The 19,458-nt window shown below is 42.8% G+C and overlaps 1 protein-coding gene across 10 annotated transcripts in view; it reads right to left on the bottom strand.

Annotated features, from left to right (window-relative positions):
- Positions 1 to 19,458, bottom strand: part of camk2g2 (calcium/calmodulin-dependent protein kinase (CaM kinase) II gamma 2) — a 36,985-nt gene that overhangs the window by 9,218 nt on the left and 8,309 nt on the right. For 2 of the 10 annotated variants that reach the window (XM_058059089.1, XM_058059090.1), the window contains exons 3-15: positions 11,460 to 11,519; positions 11,205 to 11,259; positions 11,063 to 11,128; positions 9,317 to 9,389; positions 6,995 to 7,097; positions 6,837 to 6,920; positions 6,667 to 6,761; positions 6,358 to 6,480; positions 5,760 to 5,843; positions 5,646 to 5,688; positions 5,028 to 5,087; positions 3,159 to 3,199; positions 139 to 183 (exon numbers count right to left, since the gene is read on the bottom strand). In XM_058059089.1, coding sequence (XP_057915072.1) covers positions 139 to 183; positions 3,159 to 3,199; positions 5,028 to 5,087; positions 5,646 to 5,688; positions 5,760 to 5,843; positions 6,358 to 6,480; positions 6,667 to 6,761; positions 6,837 to 6,920; positions 6,995 to 7,097; positions 9,317 to 9,389; positions 11,063 to 11,128; positions 11,205 to 11,259; positions 11,460 to 11,519 — 932 coding nt within the window. Of the gene's footprint in view, positions 1 to 138; positions 184 to 2,639; positions 2,673 to 3,158; positions 3,200 to 5,027; positions 5,088 to 5,645; positions 5,689 to 5,759; positions 5,844 to 6,357; positions 6,481 to 6,666; positions 6,762 to 6,836; positions 6,921 to 6,994; positions 7,098 to 9,316; positions 9,390 to 11,062; positions 11,129 to 11,204; positions 11,260 to 11,459; positions 11,520 to 19,458 lie in introns of all 10 variants that reach the window. The other 8 variants (XM_058059094.1, XM_058059095.1, XM_058059092.1 and 5 more) reach the window with 5 other exon arrangements.

The raw sequence follows: 19,458 nt of genomic DNA, 5'->3' as shown, positions 1-19,458 counted from the left end.
TTGTCCGGATCATCTACAAAACTGTACATGCTAACAATTTCAACTCCAAAATAAAAACTAATAAAAATAAGATTATGAGATTATGTTAGCATCGGTCGACGCTAGTGTTTGCTAGTGGTTAGAGAGGGAGCGCCTTACCTTGGTGCCGTCAGCTGGGTTGTGTACCACAGTTGTCTGGGCTTCCTGGGGGGAGGTAGACACACTTTACCATGCAGGGACGGGGATGAATAATGATGATGCCAGGGAATACCGACAGTATTCCATGACGACACAAACAAAACACCAAAAAACAACGCTAGCGTACACAGCTGACGGGGTGACGGAATGAAATCATAGATGACAAAAGCCGTCGGTAAGATTAAAGCCATTCTCCGTAGGTGCTGCTGTTTTGGTTAGCAACAAACAAGCAGTTCATTCTTACAATAGTACCTAATGATGAAGCCATTATATTGATTTTTTAGCATCTTTTTGGTAAAAGGAGATTTATTGAGGACACCCCCTCCGCCCCCGTGTTTGTAAATTCCGTGGCAAGATGTACTGCGTTTCATTTTATAGCACACAAGCAGGTAAGAAGGTGACGCCTTGCTGCAAAATGAAAATCGTTTGTCTGTCAAGCGTTAAGAGCGTAAATACCACACGAGTCCGCAGGCCACAAGCCGGTAGAGACCCTGGAGGCACAAAGCCCCGCTGTTTGAATTGCTAATGTCAACATCGCAATTTATGTTCAATACAAAAGAGGCAGAAGAGGTGGGAGGAGAAGATGGCGGGCCCAAGAGAGAGAGAGAGAGAGAGAGTGAGACGATAAAAGGCAGAAGAGGACACTGAGAAGATGCAAATAACAACAAAATGACGCAACGACGACAAATGAGGTGAGGGATGGAGACAATGAGGCTATACTCTTTTTTACTGGACAACAGTACTGATCTTGCAGCCTCACCCAGCACATGATGCTCCATTAGAAGAGGCTGATGAATATATACCACCACGTAGGATGCCAAAGTACTGCCTCTATGAGTCATTTATCACAATATCTGCACCTGGGTTGTTTGGGTATTAAAATGACATCTTTCACACCATCAAAAACTGGCCTATTTTTGCACAGGAGCCAACTTTTATGTTGATGATTCAGGACTGCGCATGCAGCAAAAGGCTCTGTCCCATACTGCCAGTTAGTGATTCCCAATGCGTCCGTCTAAACATTTACGTCAGACGGTGTCATACTGCAGCAAATTTCAATGTTTTAGCTTTAAACGGCACATGGAACAGCATGAAAAATATTCAAATATGTTTGCTTCGGAAGTCTTCATTCAGCCTAGCTTATGGGACATCGAACAAGTATGAGTAATGAATGAAACGGCTGGAAAATTGTATTTTTTTGTCTTGTCCAGCCATTGGGTCAGATAATATTATTGATCTAAATGTCCTTACATGCTAAACAGGTTCGCTCTGCTAGGGAAAAGTGTAAGCTACACCGTCCCTGTTTTATGGAGTATTATTTAGCTTTATTTGATGTGTTTTGTTATGCAAATTTGAAGCAACTGGATCGGAGCAGGAGGGGATAGAAAAGAAGAAAAAAGAAAATGGAGGCGGGAGTGGAAAATGTCAAAAGGCCAAGCTCCGTCCGTCACAAGATTTGTTATATTTGGATCACTACCATGTGGGAATACTATTATTTTGGAGTACTAACATACTTTGAGGTCCCATAGCTATGTTGCCCGGCTTACTATATATGAACTGTGTGAGTAAATAACACGTCATGGCTGTGAAAACATTCAGTTTATCCTATTGTGGTCAAAACATTGTGTGTGGTGAGCGGAGGATGACAAGTTGTCCGCCTGCCCACCAGACATAAAAGTCTGGAAAGTGGTAAGCTTCCGCCTGAGTAACAGTGAAAACGTCCTAAGGAATCGACATCTGTAAACAAGGTGAAAAAAAACAGATAAAAAAAAGTCCAAAAAACACATGTCTTGGTTTTTCCGATGGAATTATTAAACGGCGCAGTGGGACAAAGCCTTTAAGGACATATTTTTCATTTAGATTATCATTTGCACGGTCAAAGGTCAAGGGTGTTGGGCATTGGCGGAGGTCTGTTTGCCTAACTCATGAAAGCAGATTTTTGTACTGGAGACAGACAAAGGCCTTAGAATTGTCCAAAATGTCTTGGAATCCATGTATAATTACATTAATTTTTGCATATTTCCATTATACAAGTCAAGGAATTGGGTATGCTAACTGTGTAGGTAAGGGGTGACCAAGCTCGTTTGTCAACCGGAGGGCTGCATACAGAAAAGATGATGGATGCGGGGAGGGCCAACATCAACCAGAGACCTAAATATTGATAATATTTTGCACTTGATGATTTTAGCAATGTAGTCTGATTACATTTATTTTGTCGTGGATCATCCAAGTGTGTGTCGGGATGTTTTTTTTTGGTGGCACAAAGAGATGCAAGGATGGAAGATGGACATCAGATAATCAACATTAATGCCATGACTATTGGCGGCCGACAGCTTAAGCATCTCCGCTCGGAGACACAGACTAATACCAACGTGATACAGAAAGGGGACGGTTTGAAGAGCCACGAAAGGAGACAACGGATGACAAAATGGAAACGGAAGCAACCGACGAGCTCATCTCACCATCAAACAAACACTCGAGCTGGACTTCCTTTTCTGACAGACAGCAAATGGAGAGGAGGAGGGAAATAAATAAAAGCTCATCGGGAAGCAAGAAAATCATATTTAAAAAACAAAAAAAAAACAGAAGCAGTACAGTAAAAGAAGAAAACAGAAACGGCTACATAAGCTGACAGATAAAAGGAAAAATGGCGAGCCATTTATAGAAAAGAAGGGGATACAGCTGGAAAATAAATCTTGGAAGTCATACTGAATAATAAAAAAAAAAATCCATGCTTGGGATGTTGTATATATTTAATTATGCTTTGCTGCATGCACTACTTACACTGACCACCAGGCCAAAAAAAACAACTAGCTTTAGTCTTCCGGTAAAATCTAAGACAGAAAATATGCGTCCTATCTTGAAGTGATAATGTTAGCTCGTCCAGCTTACAACCTTTCCTAAATCCAATAAACCTTGGCAAAACACGGAGAGAGACAGAAAAAAGTCAGTTTTATTAACAAGCGCTCAAGAGAACTTACCTTCACACCGTCCGACTTTTTGTTTAGCAAGGTTTTGCAAGCTGCAAGACAGAAATATCAATAATTAAGTCAAGGCTGTAGCAGCAAAACATATTTAAAGAAAGATTACAGCAGCATTGCCACCCACTGCTTACTCAGCCGGACCCATTAATCAAAATGAAACGTTACATTATTAGTGTCTGCATTGAGTCAACGTCCAGTGATCCTTCCTTACCTTCCGTTTTTTTAAACGTTGGAAGGAGTGAAGCGATAAAAGAAGGCAAAAAGAAAAACATGGGTGTATTTATTTAACGTTGGCATTTCATAAAAGGTGCAGACAAAGCACCACGCAGAGGAGGTGGGGGGTTCATTCATGCGTTGGCATGCGGCATTCACGGCAAAGACAATGAAAACACACACATGGATTCCTGTTGTGCATTGAAGATGCTAAAACCAACCTGTATACTGTACTATATGTACTATAAGCTATATAGTATACGCTTTGTGTCATAGGCCACAAAGCAAATTAGTGTACTATCTAATAATACAAGTCATTAACAATGAATTAATTTTATTCCCAATGAAAAAGTAAACTATGGGCAGGAAATGGTCCCTGTGCCACACTTTGGCACAACTGGCTTAGCGTGGAAGAAAAAGCATTTTGCCATACTTTGAGGTAGTCCATTAACATATTACATTTTAGTTTAAAGAGCAGGTCAGCAATGGTATACCCATTGACGTGCATGGGTATACGAAAGGGATGTAACATTCATGGTGCAGTCGGTGTGTTAATAAAATGCTTAAATCAAACTAAAAACTTTTTTTTTGGATGGCTGTTTATTCAGTAACAATTCTTAGCTGTTAGGTTCATCCATCTATTTTCTATACTGCTTATCCTCAGTGGGGTTGCGGGGGGTACGCTGGAGCCTATCCCAGCTGACTTCGGGATAGAGGCAGGGTACACACTGGATTAGTCAGCTGTGAGGTTCCAAGAATAATAAAACTACAGACATTAAATACTACAAGAAACTGGAGTGATGGCAGTGTATTTGTATCAATAATACTGAAAGTTGTCCACACACACACACGCACACGCACACACACACACAAAGAAAATTCAACCTATCATAGCATTTGATGGAAGACATCCCAATGCCTTTTTAGTGTTTGCTACCTTTGAGTACAAGGTCATGTCTTCTCCTCAGAGAATCAAAATAATACATTATACTGTAATATGCGTCAATTGAGTCTGACGAAGAATTAATATGGTACTTTCACCATTGAAGAATGACCAACTATCTTATAAATGTTTTTTTCTAATACCGTACATATATAGTAGAATAATAATAGAAGAAATAAAGATAATACTGCATGCATATCAACACAGCAAGCAGACAGGACACTGAAGTGCATTTATCATGTACTGTAGTATCATGCAGACTGGCACACTGTCTGCTCCGCTCAAACAACACATGCTTGGCTGGCCCGTTAGAGGCGAAGCCATGCAGGGGAGGAGAAGGCGGGGGCAGGCATTGACTGGGCATCGGCCAAGTACCGGGGAGGTAAAAATGATGCAAATGTGGCAGAAATGGGAGCATTACCAGAAGATACCTTTCGGATTGGAGTGTGATGGCTATGCTGGAAAGGACTGCTTATGTCAGTCACATCCACAACTGAGCTTTTGTTTTCTAAATCATGTGCGTCCAAGATGCCCTAGTGCAATGACAACCGATCAAGAGTGGTCCAATAGTCGGGTAGGGGTAAAGTCAGGTGGGTAGGGAGGAGGGGGGTTGGGTCTATATTCAGGCAGCCCCAGGCCTTCATGCCGACAACCCAAATGCAAAGATGGCCAAGTCCTGACCGGACTGTAGCCGTCTATAGCAGACGTACCTTCCTGTGCCATGGCGGCAGTGCTGGTGGTGGCGGCAGGGCTCGTATGCTGCCGTCCCACTAGGGGACAGAGAGGGATTCAGCCTCACTTAAGTCTTTCAGGCTCAGGATGTCACTGACGTGAAACAGCCGAAATCCCGCGTGACCCTTAATAACTGGGACATTCTCTTACTTCACCGTCTTTTCCCTGTGCCTTCATTAAACCCTCTAATATTTGAGTGACTTCACACTCATGCTTGAAGCTTTCCAGATGTCTTCACGGTCTGGATCAATCCCGGCCAATCGAAAGCAGTTGGCAGTCACCCACGGGAGCGGCTTTGCTTACATGAAGGCATTAAAACACCAGCAGCATTAATGCATCAGCCTAAAAAGCCATCGGCCAGCCAGCCAGCCAGCCAGCTCACAGACTGGGTGCTCCATCAAGAAGTGTACAGCGCCTTTCAAACTGCTTACAGGGAAGAAATTGGAGGCAACACCCTGATGTGCCGAGCCAAAACTGCACAATAAATAAAGACTTGCCCTCCCTGGGATGTCAGATGGGAGAAAATACGCTGAGATTTTCATCTCGATAGTCTCAAATCTAAATGGAGGAAGTATCAAATCTGAAATTGTACTTACCAGAGAAATTCCTGGACACCAGCATGGTTGTGAGGATGGCTCCCTACAGAGACATTACATATAGAATCAGGAATCGGACAAGGTGTGCGTGAGCACATGCATGTCCACACTTACTTTCAGTTTCCTCCGAGCATTAAATTTGCGCAGACATTCCACAGTCTCTTGGCGATGCATCATGGAAGCCACTGTGGAGCGTTGCTGTGTGTGTGAAGGAGACAAAATCACACATTAGTACATGACACTAAATAGTACAGTGAGTAGGATAATAATAATGACCCTGCACCAAAAGTGTTATTTCCCGCATTGAAGTAACAGTAAATGTGCATTTGTGTGAATCTGGACTGTCTGGCTTTAATTCAACAAGCTAAACTATTCACTCGCAATAAAACACAATTTTCATCCACAAGGGGCAGCTGTTCTGTTGACTTGACTGTGTGGAACTTCATTTCTGAGTGAGACGTTAGCAAAGTAGCATGTTTGGCTGGGGAACATCTTGAGGAAATGAATGTAAGCCACTGTTCATGGCTGTGAAGTGATGGAAAAACAGTACGCAAAGTTGTGCAAAAGTGCTTGTAGTCATGGCTGCACCAGGCAGACGTTACCCTATAACGAAGTCCCCTCATGACTTCATTAGGCGGGAAGTCGAGAAAATGTGACAGGTTGCATGAGGAGAACAAATTTGAAGTCAATGACTGCGAGGATTGTCACTTACGCAGACCCAGGGATGCTTGAGGGCCTGGTCGGCTGTGATCCTTTTGGCAGGGTTAATGGTTAGCATCTGATTGATCAGATTCTTGGCCTCGGGGGTCACTGTGTCCCACTCTGGAGATGGGAACTGAAAGAACAAAGACGACATGTTTGCCCATGCTTTGACCACCTCAGAACATTTTACTACATAAAGTGGATACCCGCAATAATTACAACACTTTTATTGCAATGTTGATTGCAATTGATTGTTGAGTGGCGTCTAATATAACACAGGAAATGCATCATGAATGTGGAGCATCAAAGATATACTGACATCATAAGCACCAGCTTTGATTTGCTGGTACAGTTTGTGTTGGTCCTCGTCCCAGAAGGGAGGGTAGCCCACCAGCAAGATGTACAAGATCACACCTGAAGCAAACACACAATGTCAACACAATGTGTTATGAGTTCATGCTTTTAAAAGAAACTAATGATGGAACTGACCGCATGCCCATATGTCCACCGGCTTCCCGTACGGGTCCTTTCTCAGCACCTCAGGGGACAGATACCCTGGGGTCCCTGCAAAACCTTTGAACACAAAACAAACATCAGTTAGAATGAAGTCAGGTGTTTGTAGTGACTTTGGCGTGACATGGACCCACCAAACCACGCCTGTTGGTCCCCCTGGACCTCAATAGCCAAGCCGAAGTCTGCTAGCTTCACCGCTGCTCCTTTCATCTTACTGGCTAAGAGCAGGTTCTCCGGCTGGAGACAACACACACACATATCAGGGTATGATAACAGCATAAATGTGTTGAAGCAGATCTAAAAGTCAACTAATGGGTCACATTTATCCTTAAATCACCTCTTGGAAGTTTGACATGACATGAGCTGAATCACAGAATAGTCACGTTCTAACAAGATGGTGAAGGGCAGAAGTGATGAGTGTGCCTTCTATCATGTCTTGCATGAGTGGCCGAGCTGCAGGAACACTTTGACCTCTACATGTCGACCTTCTAGTTTCGCCTTTACTTCAATTGTATGTTTTTTTATGCTGTTTTTTCTTCTTTCTTTACTTTTGTCACTAAATAAGTTATATTTTCTCTCCCATTTAAACACAGAAATTAACAACACAACACTGGGTGTAGCTAATTATTAGTAACTACTGATTATGCGTGATATGCAAATGAAAGAAAACCAACTTTTCACTGTGATGTCCTAATGTGCATATTAGGGTACTTGACCCCCGCTGCATGTCCATACAGGTTCAGTGTAAACTGAATGCACATTGTACAGATGTTTTTCTTGGGAGTTGCAACGTGACTCTACAAGTTCCAACGAAAGAGTCTCAGTGCCCTCCAAACAAATTCTTCACACTTGGACTATACATCTGAGCTCTTGCTAATCCATGGTTTCCATCGGAGGAAGCATGGAAAAATGGCAGAGCAGCAAAGGCACATGAAACATAGACAGATAAAGATAGATAGATAATAAATAGAAGGTGGTGTAATGAGCCCTTACGCCGGAGCAGCAGCCAGGTGACCTCACCCTTGCTAGAGTTACCATGGCAACTCAGCATTTTTGACAGCATTTCCCCCCCCCCCTCTAAGTGGCCCTGCCTTTATGAGGGAGGTAAAACTATTACAAGTTTATCTTCTTCAGTCTTACGTGGCTTGGGAATGCTGTGTAGTTCATTTATCTTGATAGGGAAGAATGAAATAAATCTAAAATCACCATCCGTTGGTCGAAATAAGTTGACATTTTTAATAAAAATGTGGTCGATGCCCGAGACCGGTATCATTAATGCCTCCTGTGGACCAAAGTGCTGCTACAAAAAGAGACATACGATAATGAAAATAAAATATATATCACAAAAATAAAATGCACTTTCTGATTAAGACATTTCTTGGTAGTTTTTAAAAATTGGAATATTAAGGAAATTCTGTTCTTTACTTTTATGGACAGAATTTCTCCATGGGGGTGCGGGGGGGTCTGGTTTGGTGGTTACAGAATTGGGTATCTGCTTTTTTTTCTGCTTTTGTGGTCCTGCTAGCTTCAACTCTGACCTTCAAATCTCACTACATCGTTTCACAGCTGAGTGTGAAGCGGCTGGGATGAGAATCAGCACTTCCAAGTCTTTGGTCCTCGCCCGGAAAAGGGTAGAGGGCCATCTCCAGGTTGGGAATGAGATCCTGCTCCAAGTGGAGAAGTTTAAGTACCTTGGGTATTGTCCACGAGTGAGGAAATGATGGAATGCGAGATGGACAGAGGGATCGGTATGCCGTCTGCAGGTATGCGGACTTTGCATCGGTCCGTTGTGGTGAAGAGGGAGCTGAGTTGAAGCGAGAAGTCAAGATGCTACCTAGTCAAGATAATGATTGAGGGTTGTTCGGGTCCATCGCCGCACCATTCAAGGCGTGTTGAGAGCAACATCAGGTTACTCTGACCAGACACTGCATTTTGCTCGACTTCCCAGTATGAACGATGAACGTACGCAAATTGAGCCACATCAGATGAGATCCGCCTGTAGTCAATCTGTCATCTTTCACTGTATTATTGCCACGTCATAACAAAGCTGATGAGGTCAGAGTGCGGTCGGGGTGAATAATCTTGCCGAAGGGGCCTGGGTGTGGGGGTGGGGCATCGTCTCTGGACATGATCTCAACAGCAACCAGCTAAAAATAGCATCTGTCCTGCTGTCGTCACGCTCAGAAACAGCAGAAGGGGAGGGAGGAGAAAGGCGGGGGGGTATACTGTAGACAAAACAGGGGCGTCTGTGTCGACACAGACTGGTGAAATTAGGAGAAATTTGGGGGGGGGGCAGGTGAGGACAGGCAGGAATGATCATTTAAGTTGCCGCTAACGTCACAGGCTGATGTCAGCACAGCTGTATGCTAATCCAACACCCTTCTCGTCTCCATTCACAACCCAAAAGCTATGACGTGTAACTTAAGGAGATGTGCAGATGTTACACAATAGCTCACCTTAAGGTCCCTGTGCACGATGTCATGCTGGTGGATGTGGCTGACGCTCTCGAGAATCTGATTGATGCAGTGGCTGTGACAGACACAATAGGACAAAGCATGCTTTACACACACACGGAAGGCAAAACTATCGGCGTTATTTGGCAAGCTTCACACAACAACAAGGAAAGGAAAAACAAGTCCATGTGGAATGAGGAAACAAAAGGATCAAATCCTTGATGACATTTCTTTTTTTGAGTGCCACTGCCATTTTTTTGACTCGTATATGAGCAAGCATTGCGGCCGACGCCACAGTGTGACATCACAGGGAGCACGTCTCTGCAAAAGAAAGGCTGTATTGGCAGGATGAAAACCCAAAAGGGAAGGGATGTGTGTGTGTTTGTGGCGTCAGCACGACGGTCTTACATAAGCTAAGTCCTGAGCTTGCACATCTGCATTTTTTTCTTTCTGGTCTGGTGCACAGTTAAGATCACTGTGAATCACGCTGAGCTTGACATTTGTTATGAAGGTTCTGAAGATGAGCTGGCATGTTTTGTTGGCTGGATTACACAAGCTGCCATACTATATATAGGGCTGGGGCATAGACCGAGGTAAAAGCTATATAAACATTGCACCATTTTCCCTGGTGTCTATAACGGATCCAAATTCAGATTGTTGGTGGAGGAGTGGGGGGATAACATAGCGGCCAATTTGGTTGGTTGCGACCCACAGCTAGTCACTAAAATAATATCTTCAAATAGATTTCATATGCTATTCAACTTAGACTCCTATTTTGAAATACACTTTATTTTGAAAAGGCATGCACTGAGACATATAGCAGAACATTTGATTGATGCTGCAAAGCACAGATATTATATTAACTCATTCACTGCAAAAGACGTATTCCCCCCCCAACCTAACCACTCGCTCCCAAAGATGTATTTATACGTCCCTTATGTTTTTTTGCGTGAAATCCACAAAGATTTACAATATTTTGCACAATTTTGCTAATTACCGTATTTTCTAGACTATAAGTCGCTCCGGAGTATAAGTCGCACAAGGCCAAAAATGCATAATTAGGTAGAAAAAAAACATACATAAGTCGCACTGGAGTATAAGTCGCATATTTTCATGGTAATTTATTTTTACAAACAACTTGACTAAAACAGACATTACGTCTTCTTGGGAGGCATGTTCTAACAATAAAAGGCTGAATAGGTGTAAGATATGCTAACACAATGGTTATTCAGCTACACAAAAAATAAACATGAACAGAAAAGATGGCTAGTGTTTATGTAACATAAACAGTTTTTTCATTTATAAGTCGCTCTGGAGTATAAGTTGCAGGAACAGCCAACCTATGAAAAAAAGTACGGTAACTCCTTCGTAAAAAAGTGTCCTATTCACATAATGATGAGTATTTACAGGCTGTTTTTATAAATAAAGTACATTTTCTCACTTGTCTGCAAAACTGACGTCAGCTTTATTCCGTGTGGCCCGAGCAGGTTATACACGGACGTGGAAATGCTGATCACTGCAACGGCCGTGAACAAGCCCCCAAACTAAGGTTTCAGCGCTTCATTACTTATTGATAAAATGGCATTCAGAGAACCGCATGCTCACACATAGACTGAGTGAATACTGGCTGCCTAGAAACCAAAGAGACTGCTTGCCCACTTAGAGCTTCACAGAATTCATACACACACACATGGAGAACATACGATGGCAGGATAACATGAGGAGATGTTGCATGAGGTCATGCGGTACCTGGCGTCTGCCTCGCTGTAATATTCTCTGGCGACGATGTCCTCGAACAGCTCGCCACCAGTGACGCTGCACAGAAAATAGACTAGTCAGTCTGTGCTTGTCAACGTAAATGTGTGGTGTTGTGGTGTGCGTCTGTGCTTACAGGTCAAAGACGAGGTAATGGAAACCTTCCTCTGAGATGCTGTCATGGAGTCGCACTAGTGGGGGAGGAAATAGGACACAACTAATGATTAAATGTCAATGAATATGATGACATTCTTAGAATGATTCATCTTCTCTTGTGTGGATGCTAAGTGTGTAATCCCGGGTTGAAAGCCTTATTCTAATCCAGTACATGCATGTTGATTTTCTATTATGTCTTATCCTCCTCATGCAGGAGTGAACAGGACCAACTCACCAATGTTGGGATGTTTGAGCAGACGACAGATTCTCGCTTCTCGCTCCAATTTCTGATGATCTGAAAGAAGAGAAAGGAAACAGATGGGATGTTGAGTTACGGGACAAAAGCAATGGCCGGTTGACTACAAAGAAACGGGAACAAAATGAAGCCTTCATTAGTACCATTATATCAGGATAATACAAAAGATCAATGAATCCACCCATGGCTTTAATGTGGACAGTAGACCCTCATAATATATAACCCTTTTTTCCATTTATTTCCATTTTCCTTCCTTTCAGCTGTAACCGGATGCCAGAAAGATAAAACATAAAACACTTAGGGAGACAAACAAGCTAAAAGGCTAGAAGCATTTGACTTTTGTTGAGCTTGCACATGTAGGACGACAGACGGCTGCATATTGTACACACACAGCAGCAAAAGGCTTTTTGCACTTAGTGAAATTAGTCTTGTGGGTGTGGCTTTAATATAATCATTGTCTATTAATGATTTTAATGGTGAGGAGAGGATGTGTGTGTGTGTGTGTGTGTGTGTGTGTGTGTATGTTTACAACACACCGACTAGTTCTAGACACAGGGCGCAGAGAGTCAATGGTCAAGTTCAGAATGGACACCCCATCACCACCCACCAGCTGTCCCACCGTGGGACAGATGGGCCGCTTACGTGAGTGAAAGCATCTGTGTGGGTTTGTTTTGTTGCTGTTGTTTTGAGCGTGACAGGGATGGAGAGGCACCGGACACCCTTATTAATCCCCTCGGGTCTGTGCCCGCCCCATCCATGGCAAAAATACTCATTTGGTGCTACCTCAGACGGCCGAGGGACAGGATTTTGCTCCGCAGACAATGAGGGCAAGATGGGAAATATATATATATATAAAATATTAAAGATGCCGGGGCCGTATGATGGACGAGTGGTTAGCATGTAGGTCCACACAGTCAGGAGATCGGGAAGACCTGGGTTTGATTCTCCATGTGGAGTTTGTATGTTCTTCCTCCCAGATTCCAAAAACATGCTAGGTTAATTGTTGACTCCAAATTGTCCATAGGTATGAATGTGAGTGTGAATGGTTGTTTGTCTATATGTGCCCTGTGATTGGTCGGCGACCAGTCCAGGGTGTACCCCGCCTCTCGTCCAAAGACAGCTGGGATAGGCTCCAGTCGCGACCCGAGTGAGGATAAGCGGCATGGAAAATTGATAATTATTCATTAGCTAGCTTGTTGCCATCAGCAACAGTGACAGCCAAGGCAAAAGAGGATAAAGATTTCAGAAAAGTTGAACTGCAATGACTTTGATGGTGGAGAGATCATACAGCTGTTGTCAAAGGACTCCATTGACATTTTACTATTCTCACATTTTTAACAAATCACAATACTGTTCACCGGCACCGATGTAGCGCATCGGTGGAAGTGTCGGATGTGGCGTACGGTCATTGCGTTCTTTCCTTCAGCCAATAATTATTCATTATAATAGCCATCTTTCAAAATAGATGTTTTGTTTACATTTACAAAAAAAAAATCCCACAATCCAAAAAAAATTAAGTGGCATAGAAAAAGCCAATTGCAGGCGAGATTCCAATTCAGGTCTTCCGATCTCTTGACTGTGTGGCCAACATGCTAACCACTCGTCCACCATGCGGTCCGATTATAATCATTCATTCATTAATTTTCTACTGCTTATCCTCACGAAAGTCACGGGGGTGCTGGAGCCTATTCCAGCTGTCTTCAGGCGAGAGGCGGGGTACACCCTGGACTGGTGGCCAGCCAATCACAGGGCACATATAGTCAAACAACCATTCACATTCATACCTATGGACAATTACAATTATGGACAGTTACTACGGTTTAGCAGTACCAAGTTTCAGTACACATCCCTAGTCATGCATGTTTTTTTTTTTTGGAGTAAACCTCAAACCCAGCTCTCATCTGACTTGTTCAGGGAGCGCAATCAAAGCAGTTGTAGACATCCCACAACCTTCCTCTCTGCGCTATAATTGGGCCAATTGGGCGTCTTGTATTCTTAGAAACTTGCCTCGGCCTGCAAAAATAAAAAGTACTATTTTTCAACCCTGGCTCACGATGAGGACTCTATTACTCGTTCGTGATGGCGGGTGGTCCTGGCACGATAGCAAGAGGAGAAAGTACAGAGTGAGGGCAGAATTGAAGGGACCATTTGTAAGAGAAGGAACATGTGCGTCCGTGACAAAAGACCACAATTAGAGAAGCAACACTTAATGAAAGTAAGCCAGCAGGCTTTGGTGATCATCATTTAAGAACATTAACTGTGAGAGACAAACCTCTTGTCTGCAGGATCTGACCTCACTTAGACGTGATGCACATCCTTTTACAGCTTTATGATGCACTGATATCACAACTTTGGCTCCAGTGAGAACACCAAAACCACTTAGCACAACTAGATTGATTCATGGCCGACAGGAGGCCACATCATCACATTCATTTATCCATCAGGCCCTCCTCCTCGCTGCTGTCATGAAGCTGTGGGCAGGATGGATGGAGACATATATGGCGTCGCTCGGGCTTGAAAAATGTCTCCCTTCCCCTCTTGTACATCAATTAACTTGGGCAGGGAAACGAGCCTGACAATAGTTACAAAATACATTTCAGCAGGCTTAAAGAAAACTTGGTTTTAGCATCTTTTACCATCCATCCAGTCATTTTATCTTTATCTTATCCTCAATAGGTGTGCTGGAGCCTATCCCAGCTGTCTTTGGTGAGAAACAAATAATCATTCACACTCACATTCATACCTATGGACAATTTAGTAGTAGCCAAGTGTTTTTAGAATGTGGTAGGAAACCGGAGTACCCGGAGAAACCCTACCCAAGCAAAGGTAGAGCGGAGCGTAGATTCAAACCCCGATTTTTCCCCATCTCCTGACTGTGTGGCCAACATGCCAACCACTCATCCAGTGTGTGGCCTTGTGGACACTCAGTAGCTTTTAGTGTAAGAAGAATCCCTGCCTCTGGTCTTCTGCTTTTCACAGAGGCAAAGTCCTGCTGCTTTAAGAATTCTGATAAAAAATTATCTTGCACACAAAAAGGTGAAAGCCGCACGGTGGACTAGTGGTTGGCCATAAGGTCAGGGGATGGTAAAGATCTGGGTTCTAATTTCTGTGTGGAGTTTGCATGTTCTGTCTGGGTTTGTTTGTCTACATGTGTCCTGCATTTGGCTAGCAACCAGTCCAGGGTGTACCAAACTCAGCTGGGATAGGCTCCGGCACACCACTGCTACCTTCGTGAGGACAAGTCGCATAGAAAATGCACAGATGGATACACAAAAGTGTCAAAATGTGCTATTATTTTAGGAGAAATACAGCACATGTTGGTGCTCTTATGGAATTGATATTTCTCACACAGACTCAATGCGTCTATAAAAAACACCTCTATGGTATTCAGCCCAATCACTATGACATTTGGTACATACTGAACAGTACTTTTAGGGGACTGACAAGCACACGTCTGCAAAATTTCAGCAAGAAGCCATCAGGCAAAACAGCTTTGCACGGACATGAGCAACTAATTGTCCATAAGTCACTGACGATTTGATGATGTTTATAACTTCATTCATTCATTCATTTTCTACCGCTTATCCTCACAAGGGTCGCGGGGGTGCTGGAGCCTATCCCAGCTGTCTTCAGGCGAGAGGCGGGGTACACCCTGGACTGGTGGCCAGCCAATCACAGGGCACATATAGACAAACAACCATTCACACTCACATTCATACCTACCGGACACTTTGAGGATATGCTAGCATACCTTCCAAAGCATTTTGAACACACCATAAATGTTATTAAATAGAAGGCCCAGGATGCCATGGGATGTCCTAATTTTTTCACATGGCTCTATACAGAGTCGTGACAGCCGTCACCAAATTAATTAGAGACATCAGGACAAGATGAACACTTCATTAGCTGGTCTTAAACGTATGACCACCCATTTATTAGGACTCATCTTGTGGCAAAATGAATCAGTTAAGGTAACGGATGGACAGCTACTCAGCATCCATGGCAACCTGTCTAATGAACACAAACATGAACAGTCAAGTATGGATCGCAAGAAAGCGTTAGAGTAGAAAATTGAAGTTTAGCGATCGGACATTATATAATACTAAAAGGTAATGTGTCAATAAATGAGTGACAAGCAGACGAAAAGCAAAAACAGTCATAGACTTTGGGTCAGCCCTGGCCCGCGGCAGACGAGACTATAAATAGAAGCAATCCACCCTTCGGCTTACAGACATGGATCACAGTGGCCGGGCCTGGCCGCCATCGCTGAGGACAATGAGACGAAGGAAGAGGATAGGGAGAGGCTGTCAGGCGTGGGCGTGTAGCGACGAGAAAGCCAACGAAGGGGGCGAGTTAGTGAGAGCGAATTTGAGAGATTTCTCTTTCGGTTGCTGGATAGGCTGCGATCTGACATCGGTGTCATGGCGGGAGGTCAGTGTGAAGTCAATCATGAGGCTGATAGTGCGTAACGATGCCGACATTAGGAGGGCCTTCTGATCATGTCGAGTGTAATGACAGAACTGCTGGACGCCATCTAAGCGGCGCCGGATTCTCGCGCTTTATCAAACCCTAATAGGCTAGGGTATGTGTATTCCTCATCTGGTTTTTCAGTACGGAATATTCGGTATGGTGTTGACCAGGTGGTCCAAAGGTGCCGCCGCCACTGTTCAACCTAGCATAATGGCTACATTGGAGAAACCAAGCAACCCTTCTACACCTCCAAAACAAGGAACATTTCTTTCAGGACAATGATGTCCAAATTCTGGTTCGGGAGGACCAGTGGTATGAAAGAAACCACATAAGTCAAACTACAAAGGCCCTAAATAAACAGAGGAGATTTGTGGCATCACGGATCATCTGCTTACAACAATCTACTGATGTCTCTCCCTCAAAGTTTGTCTCATTCCACAGGAAGCGTGGCCACAAACATGTTTTTGACGACAGGCAGGCAAACAAGCTATTGTTATGCAGGAAGGCCATTTACCAGTCACGCCGGGCCATAAAAACAACAAAGCAATTGTGACCTAAACTCTCCAGGGACATAAATAGGAAAACCCCACACCTACAATTTTTGAACTGAAGAAGCAGTTTGGACCAAAGATGAACAAGAAGAGTCCAGTTGCCTCAAGTCAACCTTTGCAGATTTTTTTTGTATTTTGTTATTTATTGGCAATTACCTGTTAGTAGATTTTTCTATTTAATTTGACAAATCATGAAAGCTGCTTACACAAAAGTTATACTGTTTTATGTTTTGCAGTATGCTCCCTTATTAGATTGAAAGAGAGAAGAGAAATATGATCTCAGGGAAGAACTAAATTTGAAACACTTATATGCTAGGACTACGTTAAAAAGCCATGGTATTTCAGTATGTGGAATCAAACTACGAAATGGATTGAGTAAGGACCTCAAACAATGCACAACGATGAGCCAATTCAAGAAACAATACAAGCAGTTGATGTTTGCTAAATACAAGGATGAAGAGTCTTGAACCAGTCATGATGTGCTATATATATCACTATATTGACACTTACTATGGTACACATTATGTCATTGTATGGTCATATCACCTTGTACTTCGGTACGAGGTACATTATTTAAAAAAAAAAAAAACTTAAACCTTATTATTGAAAGCAGGAAGTGAACAAATGTAAGAGTTACTGATTGTACAAGTACCAGATGGAGGTACCACAATGTCCCTATATCACCAGCCGGAGGATAACTGAAAACAAAGCAGGAAGTCTAACAAGCTCCAAAGAGCCAGCAAACATGTCAATATTTACCCCATCATGGCAGTGTGCCAGGTGGTTCATGGAAGAACCTGTTTTTGGTGTACCAAAACTAGGGAGACACGCTTCCCGGTGTACAAAGCAATTTGCGTAAATACATCGCAGGGCGTTTGTGATGTAGAAGAACACCTCTGGTTTGAACTAGAATAGCACTGACCATCCCACAGGTCAGCTGATCTCAGAAATGGAGAAAAATTACCCCACCCCACACACACAAGTCTTCCCAGACGAATGGAAGCTGTTACAGCTGCAAAAGGAGGTCTATCTTTCAGTAATGAGGTTATTTTTGGAGCCCCGTGACCTTTGTCTGAGAGCCGCGTGTTTCTTCTTGTACACATCAACGATACATGAAGACATCCATCATCAGGTCAGGTAGAAATACAGAATTCATTGGTTGACCGATTGGGCTGTCAGACGCTGATATTAGCAGAACAAGCACAAATAGCAATCATTGTGTGGTTTTGGTTCACTTAAAAAAAATAAGGCTGTGACCTTTTTATTTGGCCTGAAACAAAACTACCCATTGCTTCTTATTTTGGCAATAAGGCACCTTTAGCCAGAAGTGAACGATGCAGTCAGGTGGAGACTCTTGTTTCCACGCCGACATGGTGGCTTTAGTGTGGATGAGCCGTTAGTATCACCACATGGAAAGACGTACAAACATTACTATTAGGATTAATGACATATCATCAGTAGGGTAAAACCAATGACCATATATCCTGCGAGTGGATGAACGATCCAATGCCCTGTATACATGGACCCGAATGTTCCAATTGCAATCGGTTTATTTGTTCAAACGGAAATAATTTAACTTTTGTATACACCTCATTCCAAAAGAAAAGTCCCAATCCGAATGAACATATATAAATCGGATTCCACGAGGTGGAATATTCCTTTCCCCAATCCGATTGAGGTATCTTGTACCCGCTCAAACGGAAAGTTGTCAAGGTGCGTTCTTCTTCGTGGTGTTTTTCTTCTTCTGTTGTTTATTGGCGGTTGGCAAGCAGCTTTCGGTGTGCATTACCGCCATCTGTGGAACAGAATCTAAACCCTTCTATACACCATTCACAAGTCCAGTTTTTCTTTAAAAATAAAATATATATCAAAACCGAGTTTAATTCTAAAATATTAGCAAGATTGAATTTTATCTTTTCCTGTTTAAATTTATCCCGGGTGCGTTCTTTCAGCGCATGCTCAAATATGACGTAACACGGAACTCAAAACGTTCTTTGGTTTTAAAAATGGAGGCAAGCAATCGGCACTGTGGAAAGTTTGTTTTTGATCCAACCTAAATTTCAAGACTGGACAAACGAAAAACTGGCAATATGGAGTTATTCCAACAAGTACAGAAGAACAAGAAAAACTCGGAGAAGTCTGTATCACGTGACATTGATGTTTACGCTTTACTGCGCATGCCCCATTGACTATTCTGTTGGATTATAGCAGAACATGTAGACAAGAGATTGGAATATTCCTTTCCATGTATACCATTGTTTTCGGATAAGTCATTCAGAAAGATTCCATTCAGAAAGAGGAAAAACTCCTCATGTAAACGTGGCTAATGATAGGAAGAACCTACGTCAAAAATCAGGAGGATTCAAAGGATTCAAAGGTTCAAAAATCAACGTTGTTATGAACTCCTGGCTGCCACATGTCAGTTATCCCTGTGGCAACACAGTTTATTACGACATATTAATTACAAGTATTTTGTAATTCAAAACCACTTGACACCGATTTGTATACCTTAATAATAATAATAATAAACAATTTAAATCAACATTTTTATTTTACCTGCATAGCTTTCTAAGCGTAGAACTAAACTGTGCCATGTATGGCTTCAAACTGTTGTTTTGAAAGGAGAACAGGAGGCTATTTTATTCATCCTTCATCCATACTGAATACCCTCCTGTGAGTTGCAGAAGAAAGCATGAAGCTGTAACGTCAGAAGCGATCTCCCTGCTTATTCTGAAGCTATCCCAAACTCATTAATTCCAGAATTTATGAATTAAATCCAGAATTCATGAATAGATATAAAAGGTAAAACATGTCTCAACCTTCTTACACACATTTGCCAGTCAAACAAGATCACCCGCATCCTGTTTTGTTTCTTTTTTTGTGCCAATTCACACACACACCAAGCACTCGTTCTGCGTCATGACGCAACATCTTTGGACACAGACACAAATGCACAC

This window comes from Doryrhamphus excisus, chromosome 20 (assembly GCF_030265055.1).
Source record: "Doryrhamphus excisus isolate RoL2022-K1 chromosome 20, RoL_Dexc_1.0, whole genome shotgun sequence".
In the NCBI taxonomy this organism is placed as follows: domain Eukaryota; kingdom Metazoa; phylum Chordata; class Actinopteri; order Syngnathiformes; family Syngnathidae; genus Doryrhamphus; species Doryrhamphus excisus.
Note: the sequence above shows the minus strand (reverse complement) of the source record. Positions and strands in the feature narration are given on the sequence as shown.